General features: G+C 45.4%; 1 protein-coding gene across 2 annotated transcripts in view; it reads right to left on the bottom strand.

Annotated features, from left to right (window-relative positions):
- LOC144174972 (cell adhesion molecule Dscam1-like) overlaps positions 1-15946 on the bottom strand; it is a 675942-nt gene that overhangs the window by 21641 nt on the left and 638355 nt on the right. For both annotated transcript variants that reach the window (XM_077703965.1, XM_077703964.1), the window contains exons 12-17: positions 13162-13309; positions 11861-12009; positions 9196-9327; positions 5331-5498; positions 2199-2269; positions 705-966 (exon numbers count right to left, since the gene is read on the bottom strand). In XM_077703965.1, the coding sequence (XP_077560091.1) occupies positions 705-966; positions 2199-2269; positions 5331-5498; positions 9196-9327; positions 11861-12009; positions 13162-13309 (930 nt within the window). The remainder of the gene's footprint in view (positions 1-704; positions 967-2198; positions 2270-5330; positions 5499-9195; positions 9328-11860; positions 12010-13161; positions 13310-15946) is intronic.

Here is a 15946-nt window from a genome sequence, read left to right as displayed (position 1 = left end):
TGAAGGCCGTTATTTTCTTCCTACTACTATATAACCACACGCCAACTAGCGAGCTACTATTGGTACTCTGTATTTCATCCCAGAGAATTATGTATGCCTGGCTATAGTGAAATGATACCCGAATGTACGGACGTACATCATTTCTCAAAATTAATTAGTGCATGGTGAAAGTACTTAGCCAGCAGAAATTTCAAAATACAAGCTTACATCTCGAGTGAGGCTGAAATGTTTTATACCGGGAAGTTAGAGAAAACTTCTATATAGCTCTAATAAAATAGATTGCTCACAGCAAAACGTTAACCTTACGCTTTGAATTATCTGTGGCTCTAAAACCTTTCACATGGCCTAAAACATTTTGACAAACACTGTACATGTATCATTCACGAAGACCGCCATCTAAGTTCAATCCGGTCGATATGCCCTCCCCGGTGGTGCCGTTTCTAGAGCCGCGAGACCAACAAACTACCTAGGAGTTTATAGTTGCCGCACCATTTTGCGTGCATATCGTATATGTAACAAAACCTCTCCGCTTGTTAATTAGATAAGGGTTGATAGCAAGCTCAAAGAACAGAGGTGAGAACAGTTCCCTTTATCTGCATATCTTCCCCTATTTATATAAGGGGGGGGGGCATGCCTTCTCACCGAAATTCGCACGCACGGTAACTACGCGATTGACCAATAACGAGGTCGATGCTTTCGCTTACCAAATTCGAGCGTCGACACGGTCGCTTCCTCGGACAACGGTCCCGCTCCCTTGTTGTTGAAAGCCTGAACCACGACAGCGTATTGGGTGTGTCTTCGCAGGCCGCGAATCTCGTACTCGTTCTCCTTCTTCGCCATGGCTTGGTCGTCCTCGATGTCGTCGAGTTTTACTGTTTGGAACTGGAAGGTATCCCTCGTGTTCAGAGGCCTGTACCCGACGTGGAAGCCTTTCAGTCTTCCGTGGTATGTCGCTTGCAGCGGAGCCTTGAGTCAGAGACCAAACAGAAATTTGGTAACGATCAGCCCATTGTCGTTGCGGAAAAATAACGTTTACCGGAGAACAAGCTAGGGTATACACACGGCGGCCGCTCTTTGAAGTGAGTGAATTCGATGTTAGAATTAGTGCTGAGCCGTCTGCGTGAGTCGACTGCAGGATAGTGCTGCCGTGTCGGAGCTAACACGTCTGCGCATACCTTGCGTTCACTGACTGGTCTACAAGAACCGACATCGTTTCGAATTGATCATGAATAACTGATCAAACTGTACGCTGTGTAACTATGTACTGACTCCTGAAATGTGCAACAAGTTGTTTGGATCGAGACTCTGAACATGTAAAAACTTTAGTCAAGCGTTCGACGGAAGTTTGTCCGGTCAGGTATCATGATGAGGAAGAAGACGCGGTCATTAACCAAGTAAAGGTAAAAACAGAGATGTTTCGGAACCCGTACGGTTTCCTTGATCACACGGGTTCCGGGTTCCATGATGTACTGGTTCTGTGATGTACGGGTTCCGAAGCGTCTCTGTTTTTATCTTCACTTGGTCAGTGACCGCATCCTCTTCCTCATGTAAAAACGTTTTTCCCGAATCGAAATCCCCGATTTGAGCATTGGAAGGGTCGGTTGACCAGCTCCAACCCGGATCACCAACATCTGGTAGACCGGGTGAGACAGGCGGCCAAAACCCAGGGCTTCCTGGACTAAGGAGGTGCCGCATCTGGCTGTCAACCCAACAACATTGACTGCTCCATTAAACGTTTCTCCCTCCTCCTCGCGCCAGCATTTTTAATGCAAACAATACCTTTTAGTGGGCATGATATCTTAAGTGACAGCATATATGAATGTTTCAAGGGGTGAAGTGTGGAAGGAAATCAGATGCCCCCACCCGCCTTCCTTGGCGCTGTGGTTTCAAGGCTACAAAAACCTTGGTTTCACGGTTAGAATCAGCGCAAATTTCGTTCTCTTGCTTTCATTTTTGTTCTTTGAGGGAATAGTTTCCCCCTCGAAAAATATCTGCGGACGTTAATCCTTGTTGATCATGGGCTCGCTTAAAGAGGAGGTTTATTTGATTCTTCTAGCGGACCAATACGACTCACGCCTGCTGGTAGGCCAAAGCAGTCGTAGTTGACTGATGACAAAGGAGACTCTGAACCAGACTAATGCAAGCAGAATTATGTGTGTCGCCAGCAACCAGGTTCCGCCATCTCAAGTGTAACTTACCTTCCAGCGTACGTGAATAGTTTTAGAGCTTGTAGCCGTGACTCTGACTTCGTACGGTGACCCGGAAGGGGCTGAAAGAAGAAGACACCAACGATAAATCGAAAACGTTCACTTGCACAAAAGAAGGGATACCAATGGTTTTAAAATTGCTTTGAGCGAGCACTGGCCGCTTAAACTTTCCCTTGTACAAAAGAAGGGATACCAATGGTTTTAAAATTGCTTTGAGCGAGCACTGGCCGCTTGAACTTAACGAGGTAGACGGGTTAGTGTAGCTCTATTGGGATAGAAGCAGCTCTGTTTCTCTCGTTTCCTTCGCTGTGACCATCATCATGAGTTGGTACGATTAAAGCCATCATCGGGAACGGTCTCGGCGGCTCGTCCCTTTCGCAACAAGCTCTTTTTACACTGTTATAGCGGCGGTACTACGCACGGCAGCGGAGGCGTAGCAGTTGCCCAAAATCCAGTTGGTGCCAGGAGGCACACCGGTTGTCGTCTTCGCCTTCACAAACCCACGGACACACCTAACACATGGAGCGACTGCCTTACAGCTCCTCCGTCACCAATATGGTGGACCTGTAGCTGCATTTTGCAACTCCAGTGCGATTTGGGATTTTAAAATTGTATACTTTCTACTGTTTGGAAAGACGCGTGTTTGAGAAACTATTGTGGCTATCCAGGGCTCGTCTCCAGCAGCCAAAACGCTTTCGGGGTTAATGAGGCCTGAAAGATTTTTCTGTCAGCGCTAACTTCGTGATTCGCTTTGTTGACAAGCGATAAGAGCATGAGGCGGTGCAGTAGCGGCTCACGTTGATTCATGAATTCGGCGTCTTTGTCCGTATAAATGTGTTACCAGTTTTATCATACGTTGAACAACCAAGATAAGTAGAGTGTGGTTTTCGTCTCGTTACATAAAAATAGCTGTAGTGGTTCCAAACTAAAATACCCTGGAGGAAAGCGACGGAATCGCCCATAAACAGCATTGGGACTTCTAAATTGTCAACATACCCATCGGCATTTTTTTCTGTCCCTCTTTGTAATCCTTTTTCCAGAAGCTCTGTTAAAATTTTGAGTCATTTTGTGTTCACTTACGATTAGATCATGTCTACGGACAATACGCAGCTCGCAAGTTACCAGCTCAGTCTGAACTGTTTTATTATGGCACTACTTATTTAAACTTGGCAGTAAAAGTCCGATAAAGCCTGGTGTTAGGGCTTCGATGCTTTATTCACTGTATTACGCGCGTGTTGCGTTTTATCATGCTACATTGTCACAAGTTGTGTTTGATCACAAATATTCATTCGAAATTATTTAAAAGGACATGGACCACTGAATTGTACACATGTCTGACTTTTCTCACTTTCTTCGTTTTCTTTTTTAATAGATGGGTGTTCCGTAGTGCATTAGACATTCCGGATAAGGTTTTATTTTTAAATATCGGTAGGGCATTGGGCTCCATCCTTTTTTGCAACCTTACTCGAAGTCAAGAAAAGTCCAACAAAAGGCTGTATGTCTGAGCGTGAGAAATAAAAATAAACTAATCCACCCCTCACCGAAAGGGGACAGGGGTGCACGCGAAGCGTGCTACCAGTCAGTATAAACCAAGCTAAAACTCAAAACGCAAAACCAACCGTTATCCAAACCAAAACCCTTCCCTAATCAATCCAACCCCATTCCCAATCCACCCAAAACCAAACCCTGACCCAACCCAGAACAAACCGCACCCAACCCGCTGGCTGAGCATGACCCGATCTTAAAAGAAAATCATACCACGCACACGCCAGATAAAGAATCACCCTTCATCCTATGAACAATCACCTCATCACATGCAGTTTCAGTGCCGCTGGCGTATCTGCTATCACGCTATATTTCTAGGCAACATTCAGTTAGCTGCTCATCTCCCGGCATCTAGCGCGGCCTATCGAAGGCAGCGTCGGAGCCCGCGGCGCTGGGGTAAACAGGTACATGAGTGTGCAGCTGGCTCATTCAAATTCGCCGCTCTTCTCCCAATGTGCAGCGCGGCATAGCAACGGCGGCGTACGTGGCAACGAGGCGGCGCAGGGATCCCCTCCAACGCTTTGCATTTGAATACAGTGTCTTAATGGCGCATCTGGATAGACGTCCGCTTCATAACGCGAGGGGCCCAGGTTCGATTCCGTTTCGTTGTTGAGGGGCTCGGTTTTCTGCAACATCATCACGAGCTTCCACGACACAAGTGAGTCAATACAAGCTTCGCTTGAAAATATCGTACGTCTTCCATTGCTTGGCTCCAGGCCGATCACCGACAAGTTCAGAGATCAAGGTTTATTACTGGACAGAGTTGAGTTTGCTTAATCATTAATTAAAGGCCGAACTGAAAGCGTGCAGCGCTTTCAGTCGCTTCTTCTCGTTGAAATCACAAGGAAATTGACCAAGGAATTAAAAAAAAAACGTCTATGCAAGATTTTAGTTAGGGGTATGGGGAGTTTTGTGGACAGCGTGACGTGCACATACAATGCGATCATGGATCGTCACTCCAGATAAGGGCATGGCGTGTGCAGTGCGCGTTGAAATGTGCACTTACCTTCGCGCCCACACGTGGGTGTTTTTGGCTGCACCCACGTGTCACCCTGTTCGCAGTTTTATGAAACACCGTGTCGATTGGACTCCAGCGGTTACGTATTGTAAGCAGCACTTTTCGTTCAATCGCTGTGGTTACACTACCCGGAATTTAACTGGTTAATAAACCAAAGCCCGCAGCTGCTTTTTTCCACCTTTGACTCATTATTACTATAGGTCTTTTTTTAATCCGGTTTGTTGACTGCATAACCTTGCACATCTCGTTGTCCTAAATTTGAACAAAGGAATAACATTTGAATCACCACCCCAGAGGTGCTCATATGTCATTCTTCTGTTTATACGCTTCATTATAGCCATGGACAAACCTTCACTCTAGACATCAGAAGAAAAAAAAAAAAACTACGCTTTATCGTCTAGTTTATTTGCAAGCTTGGTCGACTACACATTCTTACTCAAAGTGTCTACTCAAAGACGCTGTGAGTATGCCTTGGTAGTCGATCAAGCATTTTGATACAGGCTTGAAGCGGTGTTACTCATGCACATTTTTCGGGCATATTTCGAGCCTATACATCATACCTTCTTCGTCAGTTGACACCCGAACTTCCTCGCTGGGACCGGACTTGCCCACGGCGTTTTCTGCCACAATCCTCAGGATGTAGGCTGTTCCAGGTACCAGTCCCGTCAGCGTGGCACGGTTACTGGGCGTCCCGGTACGCATACTCATCGGTGCTGACGTCACCTTGTCTTGAGAAAACATACCAGCCAAGCGGCGCTGTCAAATATTACGTCAACGGGCACTGAACGCGTGGTTCTGGGAACCTATGCTTGATAGCCAAAAGACGTGGCCTGATTCGACTGCTAGTCGGAACAATTGTTGGCATTTTATGCGGTGCTATTTTTGTGAAATAACATTTTTGTTACTTTCAACAACTCGGCATCGTTTATAGACCACATTACACTCCCATTTTTCATTGATTTTCCCAAAACAATCTTGCTATGTTTGTCAAGTGGTTTATTTTAAATACACCGCACCTAGTTCAATTGTCGTAGGAGTAGAATGTGCATCACCCAGTGCGACAAATCGTGGCCCATCGATTATATGGCATGACCCAAATGAGTAGAGGACTCAACTTCTGGATAAAATCGTCTAACCCATTCTTTACATGAAGATAAGGAAACGACGGTAACCAACGTGCATCGGTTGTGATCAAACAGTGAATGAGTGTTAGTACTCAGAAAATCATATATATTGACAATTAGGAAATCCATGGCTATTGAGGTCTTTCATTTAAGTAATGCACCTCTTCAACTGCAGCTATAAAATCCGAAATGTTCGAAGCTATGAAGCCAATTTTAACAAAACATCTAATCACCGAGCTTTAACGTTGTCTGATTTGCAATTAAAAACTTGGTAACTTCCAGCCTCGTCCTCAACTCGGTTACACAGCCCCTTACTTCAGCCGGAAAAGGCTACATTGACTGGCCACGAACTATTGGCTAGTTCCTGGCAAAGCAGTAGTTGTGTCCTTTCATGGTCCGTAAATGTAACTGACTTAGGCGCGGAACAGTTGGGGCAGCCTCGCCTCACTGATGCCACAACCCAGGTCAGTGGGCAAATAACACCCAGTTTAGCATTTATATGGTTTCCCGTATTCAAGCCGCACTGCTAGGCTTACAGAATGACTCTCCGCACTCCCAGCCATACCCTAATAAATACCTCTTATTCCGGACCGGAAGGCTGCGCTTTCAATCTTAGCCCACCAGAAACTGAAGTAGCCGTTATCACGAAAAAGAAACTTAGAATGATAGAGAAAATAAAGGGATTGGAGAGGGACTGACGTCACGTTGTGTCAGGCCGCTCCCCATGTCGAGGCGTCTGCAGGGGCGCCCCTACTTCCATTAAAATGAAGCTCATCGCGCAGGCCGGGGCACGTCAACGCCGAAGGAATTCGCTCATGCTTCTAAATCTGCTGCAAATCAGGCGTACTCACCCTCTCAGACACTAATTTCGTTCACACTCGAAACTCAGTCGGCACCATACAAAAATTGTCGGCGTCATTTAGCTAAACTAAGCTGGCTATAAAAAAACGAAGCCATACTGTCCGCGGATGTCTGCAGACGTAACTTCCGCCACACTTTCTGCAATACATTCGTGATTCTGCGAGCATTCGGGATGCCACTGGGTATTTTATTCTCCATTCTGAGCTTGTCAATGACGTCTACAATTTTTGTTCGGTTTGTATGAACACTCGTCGCCACGAGTATTTGTAGCACGGGTTTGAAATTACTGAGCTTGTTTTATTCGTTCTAGGAAAAAAAGGCTTTTTTGCAATATCGCCAACCCTGGAACATGAAGTTCGGCAAAGCCACAGGGAAAGCTGTCAGAGTAATATTTTCTTTTGTCGATGCGATAAATCATACTTATCCGATTCAAAACAAACCAAAGTGAAAATGTTGTCTTGATTTAAAGGAAAAGTTTTCATTGGGCCTAACTTCAGGCCGGTACATACCCTCTGTTCACACTGCTCGCGGCCAAACTTTAGGGGCAGCGCCTTGCGATTGCAGGTTTCAGTGGAAACCGCATGATGGCGCTACTAACGTCAGTACGGCACTTATCCGGTTTGGCATCGCAGGGTAAAAAGGACAGTTAGAGAGAACATACGTTGCTGGTGACTTGATTTCTACATCTGTAATTCGCCTGCTAAACCAACTCTCGCAAGCCTCAGTGTGTCTTGAGCACGTGTTTTTAAGTCCGAGGACAGAACGCATTCACTGCACCCACGTTTATAGCGCTAAAGCTATTGAGCCGAAGTGACATTGATGATGTTTGCTCTCCTAGCGCTCCAGAGGCAATGGTTTCAATTCCCATCAGTGCGATATTGCTTACAGTTCTTTTCGACTGAGTTACTTTACTGTTATTCTTTTTTAACCTTCTGTCATCAGCGGCCATACAAGTAAACTAATGCTTTCACAGTAACAAATTTTGACGACTTTGCCAAATGTAGTGATGGGGGCAGCGCAGAGGTTACAGACATTGGGAAAATCTGGAAAGCCGTTTCAGAGCCTGCACCAGAACAAAATTAGCTTTAAAATAATAACAAAAAAATAACAACGCAAGGAAGGCTGATTTTAGGTGCTGTGACTGATGACGTGTTAATCAAGTAATTCGTTTCGCATACGCAACCCATCCAATACGTTTATTCATCCACAGACATATATTAACAGAGGTGCACACTCTCTTATGCAATCGTAGCCGTCTGGTCGCTCACCGCTTTCACAATACCGTAATCATATATAAGTTATTTAACTTAATACAAAAGATTTTAATGCGTAACATTTTTTGCCGAGTACCCCTGCAGCCAGGACAGCGTAAAGCCTTACATTTCCATAATAATGCGTATTTCGTGGAAGTTCTACATTTAGTCGTCATAATAGCGTAAATGGAGTTAATTGGTCGAAAGGAATTTTGATTGATTGATTGCTGGGTTTAACGCGCTGACGCAACGCAGACGATGAGGTGCGCCGTAGTGGATGGCTCCGGATTAATTTTGACCACTTGGGGATCTTTAACGTGCGCCGAAATCTAGTACACACGGCCGTTTTTGCTTTTCGCCTCCATCAGAAAAGGAATTTCGAAAACCAAAAAGTAAGAACCGCGAAAATGGCGAACCGTGTAACGCCCTGCATTTCCACCATGATGCAGATTTTGCGGAAGTTCCACATTTAATCGTTATAGTAGCGTAAATGCTGATAATTGTTCGTAGAAAATTAAAAAAAAAACGGAAATAGGTAAACTATAAAAATGGCGAAAAGGCCTAACCGTACAACGCCCTGCATATCCACAAAAATGCAAATTTCGCACCAGTTCCGCCTGTAATCGTTATTATATCGTATCGTAAAAGAAGATAATTGGTCGAACGTAATTTTGGAAATCCAGAAAAATTGACTGTAAAGAACTCACACTCTAAATAAGCGACATAAGAATGCTACGCACTTGGAGACAATCCTCTGAATTTCTGCAGGATTTTCTTTTTTCTTCGCCTATATTGTATAAACCATTTAGCAGGCCGAAGGCGCGTATCTGGGGTGTATATTTTTCTATCAAGAAAACGGTACTGCGTTGGAAAAAGAAAAGAAACGTATGCAGCACAAACAATAAACTTTCCGCTGTAACCATTTGCGCTTCCAGGCACGTGGGTCAACATGTTTCCATATGGGTGGATAAAAGACACAATCTAGTTATACCAACAGGTAAGCATTGGCTCCTCAGCATGTGGCGCGTGTCACTTCTACTGATAATAGCGAAGCACAAGGAACAAAAATTGTAGCTTGAAAACGTGACGTTTGCTGAACAAACCATAATCCACAAGAGCTCTTCAGATTCGCAGGTACACAGTTACCTTGATGGACAACATAATACAAATGTCAAATTGTCTCTTACCGGCTTCGGGCACATAGAGGATTGTGTATCCTAGAATTGGGCTGTTTCCTGTGTGAGGCTGCGTCCAATACAGTGTCACAGATCGGCTTGTTACTTGCTCAACGTGAATGTCTCTGGGCGTTTCCGGCGCACCTGCAGGCAAATCAGCATTTTTAAAGCAAAGCTTTCTAGCTCTACCAGCCAACGGTTCTTTCGTGGCGTGCGGGACAACAAACACTTAACGCGTTGGAGGTGGTGGCAGGGGGAGGGAGAGGGGGAGGCGAAGGGGTGTCACTCACTGAGCACAGTAGAGATGGCACCGCGAACTTTACCCAGCGTTCCCCGCGCAGGAGAGCCTGCTCACCGGCGCGGACGTCGACGGTACGACTTTGTCGTCTGCTTCAGCGGCGGTTGTTTTGGCCCTGTTTTGGCCCTGCTTCGCGTCCATTGCGTGGTGCCTTCGCACGGCTTGATTAACTTGTTCGACAGCACCTCCAGGAAAACCCGCACCCGACGGAATTAAGTGGTCGAACGGCAAACATACGTTAAGGATTGGTTTGCAGGGACGGGAAAACAAGATGTACCAATCCGTACAGACATCTCGCCGCTGGAGAAACGCTACCTTTTGCGCACTGCTTGCCACGAATGGGACTCCGTTTTGTAAATTGGTGATTACCAATTAGGTTGTGTTTTAAGAGGTATTACCAAAGGCGAAAGTAGCAACAGGTTCTGATAAACAGGAATTTTAAAAGTTCCCTCAAGTTTCTCGCAATTCTCCAACTTACTAAACTAACTAGTTTAAATCGGTATGAATGGGAATCACTAAGCTCACATGCCGAACTGTTTCGGTGTCTGCGCTTGTGTCGCGCGATGGTGTAGCCCCAAGCTAGCACATCAGGATGGCTAGGTTCCGCTGTCTCACCCTTCGAAACACGCTCCTCTCCGTTTTCTTTCTCCCGACTCGGGGCCGTACTATACAGCGGCGGCGTCCGCCGCTCTAGCCCGGCCGTGGCCGACTGCTGCGGCTGAGTTCGGGACGCCGCCTCCGCGAATTCCAGTTAACGGCTGGCCGAATCTTTGGTTTCCCTCTTTGTAGAGCCACGTGTGTGAATTCGAGTGACGTGCATGGGCAATTGTTGTGGGTGTCGTTTAAAGCTTTGCTTTCCAACCACATTTACAGCGTGGATTGGAGCCAATTTCTTTGCCTCGTTTTCTTCTTTTATGTAGGAAACATTTTCTTAAATGACCATAAATGAACTCTGAGAATAGAAGGAGCGTGCTTTTGCAGCTATAACATGAAGAAGCCCCCTGGCTTGAGCTTTAGATATCGGGAAATTAAACTCTAAGGGAACTTCGGCACTTCTAGTGAGTTAAAAATGAGGAAACGTTAGTGGCTAGGCGAACGCCCCTGAGTGCTGCTTCAAGATTGTGCAGGGAGTAATATTTGTTCTTCCCTGTTTTAACTGCGTTACTCCGCTTTTTAACTCCCTCCGCTCCCTACAGGCGAAACAGACGAGGACAACAGCAGTCACGTGCCGCTGCCTGTAGATGCTGTGCACAGCCTCTGCAGCCGCTCCACCCTCTCTGCGCACGACCAGTTGTTAAGAGGCGCTATGCACCGCTCATTGTCTTTGTTTTTTATTTTGAGAGCCGCTGTATTTCTAATGACGTCACCGCCGCCGCCGCCGCCGCAACCACGGAACACCGGCTTTTTGGACGCAATGTGCCATTTAAAGGTTTCGCTTTAAAACGTAACACTGAAGGGTTACTTCAGGCACGTGGCGGCGATCGGGGAAATACTTGTCTTTTTGCTCGAAGTTATTAGTTCATGCGGGGCAGGCACCGGACCATCTCGCAACCATTTAGGACAATAGACACTTCCTTTCAATATCTCCAACGTGCCTGTATACAAAGTAAAAATAACACGAGCGCCCAGCAGCCTCTCAACATTTCAGGAAGCCACAGAATAAAATTAATCCATCACCACATAGGGCGCTATCGACCCACTCTCTTCGGTTGCATCACGGCGCTACAAGATGTCTTGCCACCAGTAGAAATTTGCTGTGTAAGCGGCACTACAACTGTATTTGCGCGAATAACACCACGTTTCTCGTGATCATTATAAGAACCTGGCCGGCTAGCCCGAAGAAGCTAAGGGTAGTACTTAGGCCACTTGATATGATACTTTCTGGTTCGTTTAGGATTTGCTGATCCGGTAGAGAACAGCGTGTTGGTCGGAGCATTCGTCACTTTTTAGTCTACGCTCCAAACCACGTGATACGGAGAATTCGCACGTTGCCAATCAACGAACACTTTCGTCCGTATTAAGGAAGCCCTCTGCCTCGTAGGCAATTTATTCTTGCTTTTGAAACCTGACTTATTACATACGGCACTCATGGTGATTGTTTTCGTAGAATTTGTTCAGTAAAGTATTGTGTAGACATATTTTTTTATACAGGTCAGTATTCTAGTGTTTGGATGTTTTGTGGTTAGCTACGCAAGCTCCATAGCACGCATTTCAAGTTTGTCGAGCCTATAGAAAAACGCGCTTTTCGAGATATTTACACCCTATATTTACGGCTTGATAAATGTAAAACTCAGTCTGGATGAACGTTCTATCCCCTAATTACGCAAATTAAATAAAATAAAAAAATGAATTGCGTGCAGTGGGTTCAGAATCTTTTACCTTGAACGATAAGTTGAATTGTACGATCCTTCTTTCCGTACGAATTGGTGGCCTCGCAGGAAAACACTCCAGAGTCATCACGACCCACCGACGGTATAAAAACCTTGGAGACTATTCCTTCGGCCGTTGTATCTTCTTGAAGAACAAATCTGAAAAGACAGTGGAGGATGCGAATTTTCTCCTGAATGTGACGAGGATAGCGTCGATGAACAGATAGCTGCCTAAAAATGTTTACTCTATATTCACAAACAATGTGGTCTACAATTACGCCTGATGCGATGCTTGTGTACCATAGAGGATTCAATCAAGGTCAAAGGCACAGTGCTCAAAAGTGCTACCAACAAGAAATTAAGTCACAGCATATGCATAGAGTGGCAGCTTACGATAGTGCATGGAGTAGTGACAACGCTTGTACGCATGCGCTGTAGCAGCCGAGTGCAGAAAGTGAGTCTCGTGAGCGCTAATTATCAGCCGCCAAAGATGCTCCCGTGCCTATCGTTAACTGCTGCTCTGTGAAAACGCTGGTACTCGCTTCATTGTAGCTCTTGACACTTTTGACGGCTATACGCACTGCGGTGAGTACAGGTGCCGTCATAAGTAATTGGAGTACGGGAGCTGTGGCCGAACCGCATCGGAGCGCCGTGTAGCTGCCCCGGCGGTAAAGTAAAGGAGCAGAACACGCATGTGCGCCTGCCGATGGTGATAGCCCATCTATACTTCGCAACACCCTTCTTTTAACGCGGCTTCGAGCATTAATCGCAGCATACTGGCCTCGACGATGGCGCTGATTGCAGAGCCTCCTAAAAATATTAGAAAAGAAAAAATGTCACTTCAGATCCCTGCGATTGCGACGCTTCTCCAGCAGCTCGCGTGCGCTGAAGGTGTGGGCAGTGTGGGAGCAACGTTGTCAGATACCGCCTCTGCTATTAGCGCCATCGCTGAGGGTAGTATGCTGCGAATAATGCTCGAAGCCGCGTTAAACGAACTGGGTTGAGAAGCATAGATGCGATATCACCGTCGGCAGGCGCGCATGCGTGTTCGGCTCCTTTCGTTTACCGCCGGTGTAGCTACACGGAGCTCCTATGCGGTTCGGCCACAGCTCCCGTGCTCCAATTACTTCTGACGGCACCTGTACATACCAACGCAAGTAAAAAATGCGAGGAAAATTCCGTACGTTTGATAGGTATTGAACTCCTGTTTTCATGAACGTGATATTTATAACGAAGTTGTATGAATTTATGGTAATCAAGGGCGAGGTTTTTAGAATGAGATCAATGAAATAGCAATGAACTTGCACTTACCGGGGTAGGGCAAGGTCTCCGAAAGGTTTTCTGTCCTTGGACCAACTGACGGTGAGCGGCGTTTCACCAAACACTTCGCAGGAGATGGTGACGTCGTCTTTGGACCGAACCGTCTTTGTCTCGAACTCCTCGCTAAAGTACGGCGGAACTGCGCTTTGAAAGGGACAGAAATATTCGTTAGGGGCATTCCAGCACAGCACAAGCGTTTCGAAAGGAAGAAAACACGAGCCAGAAAACTTGTGAATGCAGAACTGAACTCACCGTTCAATATCCTTGAGTCAAAATAGGGAAAAATGAACTAATAGAACTCTTAATAAAACCGACATCATTACCTGAAAAAATTGGTTACATTTCTGGTCAGGACTGATTGCCGTTTAACACTGCCTAAATACTTTACGGGAAAAGAAAAGTAACCTTGTAAAAATTACACGTTAGTGGTAATAGTGACGATAAGAATGATTTGTAAATACTGCGAAATCACTAAAACCATATATTTAGGTATGGGTTCATAATGAACAGCCGCGCTTAAATCTACCGTATTTACTCGCGTAATTACCGCAATTTTTCCAAAAAATTGATGCAAATTTAGGGGTGCGATCATTACGCGGGGTATATTTTTCGCGAAAAATATTTGACCACAGGAAACGCAACAAGTTGCGGGTCAATAATTTTACGGTAGCTGTCATGAACATAATTAAAAATAAAGGTTAAATATGGCTTACCTTTGTAATTAACGCATACATCATATAAACAGCACACAGACATTTTTATAATTATTTCTCATTCAATCACGACCTCTCATTTTGAAACTTCAAACTCTGCCCACAGCCGGGACAGAAAAAAACGTGACAGAAGGAGCGCAGAGAAAAAAAAAAAAAGACGTCATGGGACTTGGCACGTGTAGACCTATCGCTCCAGCAAGTTCGGGGTGCGATCATTGCGGGGGAAATAAAAACGAATTTTCGCGACAAACTTCAGTGGTGGGATCATTATGCGAGTGCCATCATTATGCGAGTAAATACGGTATGTATATCCGAAACCATTCACACAGAATGGCTTGTCAGTAATTTGGCTATCAGATCTAAGCTTGCAGCAGTATGTCGCCCGAGATTAAATTGGGATCTAAAACAGCGCTTATAATCAATAAAAACGCATATATAATGACAAGGCTGCACACGATGTCCACGCTCTATTTTTAGAAAAAGATATTACCGTGCAGGCTTTCATGGCGTAGGGACTGTATATCCTATACCGTTAATCGCATGCATAGGCATACACGCTGTGTAGTTTGCGTAAGTCTGGTCAGCTGTTTTCGGTGGCCAATAACCAAGTTCGCGGTTTTAGAGCTGGTGCACATAGGTGCATTCTCAACCAACAAAAGTATACACAGACTAACATCAGTTACAAGAGCTAAAATTTGCTCTTCGCTCTTCTAGGGCTGCACTTGAAAATAACAGATTTCGAAGATTACTTATTCATTTCGAGATGTTAGTTTTGGGATCATTATATATAAGGAAATCAGCTTACCACATGTTTTAACACTAATAAGGGTTTGTAATTCCACTTGTGGTTTTCGCTCGGCAGCCGCTGTCTGCAAGTTCTTAAACTGGGTTGAGGCTGTGGGAGCATTTGCCTTTAAACGCCGATACTATACAGCACGCTTTACAACGGAGCTTTCCTGCCTGCGGTGAAGCAGATGCAAGACACCCAAGGGGCAAGCTGTTTTTAATACGAAATGCTAGGCCCCCATGCACAGCCGTAAACACACCCGTAATTGCCCGTGCGTGAAGCAGAAATATATGCTGGATGTGTACAAAGCTATGTAGGTACTGCACACAAAACAAAACATACCGCAGTAATATTACCACATCACACCGCCCGCCACTCCCCACTTCTCCACCCCCTTTTTCTGCTGCTTCTAGAACATTAGCATGGATGTATCACTTAGCAAATTGCACCAATCAGACAAATTGTAACCTACTGGCCAGCTAATCTATGAATCCTACGCACAACTTGCGGAGAAAACAATGGCGCACGCCAGCGCCATCTGGTAAGCTTCTTTTCAAGAACGCCGTGCTCTGACGATCGATTTTTCCAGTAGTACGGAGCCTCACCAATAGGTGCCTGTAAAGAGGCAGACGGCGAACTCGAGAGGAATGGGAGCGAAAATGAAACGGAATCAATGCAGCCAAAAGAAATGTTGCTAAAAAATGCAGGAAAGTAAGAATTGGCGGTAAGCAGTCAATTAATTTAAGGTAAGTGACTGTTTCCACAGCCTGCTACTGGCACAGCGAAGCTCCTAAGCCTTCATTAATTTACCCAAGTTGCTTTCCAATCGAGCATGTCGGAATGTGCTTAATCACTTGCTTTTCCTGAGGAGGGCCGCACGGTTCTGAATACGAGTTTAAATGTTCTATGCGGCGCGAACAAACGATGTACCGAACCTCTTGCGTTTGACAAAGCGAGTTAAAGACGGCGCTTGTGTATTGTGGAAGTTCGTGCAGAACATTGAGAATCTGAACGACACAAAAGGAAACGTAATGAAGTAAGTCGGTTGTGCAAAGCGTTCGTGTAGTGGAGTGGAAACAGTCGGAAACGTATGCTTAAATGCCAGTCACGACTAAGAGAAGCACAACCTACGTAAAATGGGCTACCAGCAATTCAATATTAGGCGAAGAAGCCAAAATGATTCAAAAGTGTTTGGAAATCAAATTTCACGTGCCCGTTCAAATAAAGAGACGAAGGTCTTTATGTAGAATCTTTATGCAAAAGCGACAAGAGGCCT

This window comes from Haemaphysalis longicornis, unplaced genomic scaffold (genome assembly GCF_048455015.1).
Source record: "Haemaphysalis longicornis isolate Haplotype H1 unplaced genomic scaffold, Haemaphysalis longicornis Haplotype H1 scaffold_3, whole genome shotgun sequence".
Lineage (NCBI taxonomy): Eukaryota > Metazoa > Arthropoda > Arachnida > Ixodida > Ixodidae > Haemaphysalis > Haemaphysalis longicornis.
The sequence above is the reverse complement of the archived record's forward strand: the minus strand, read 5'-3'. Positions and strand labels throughout refer to the sequence as shown.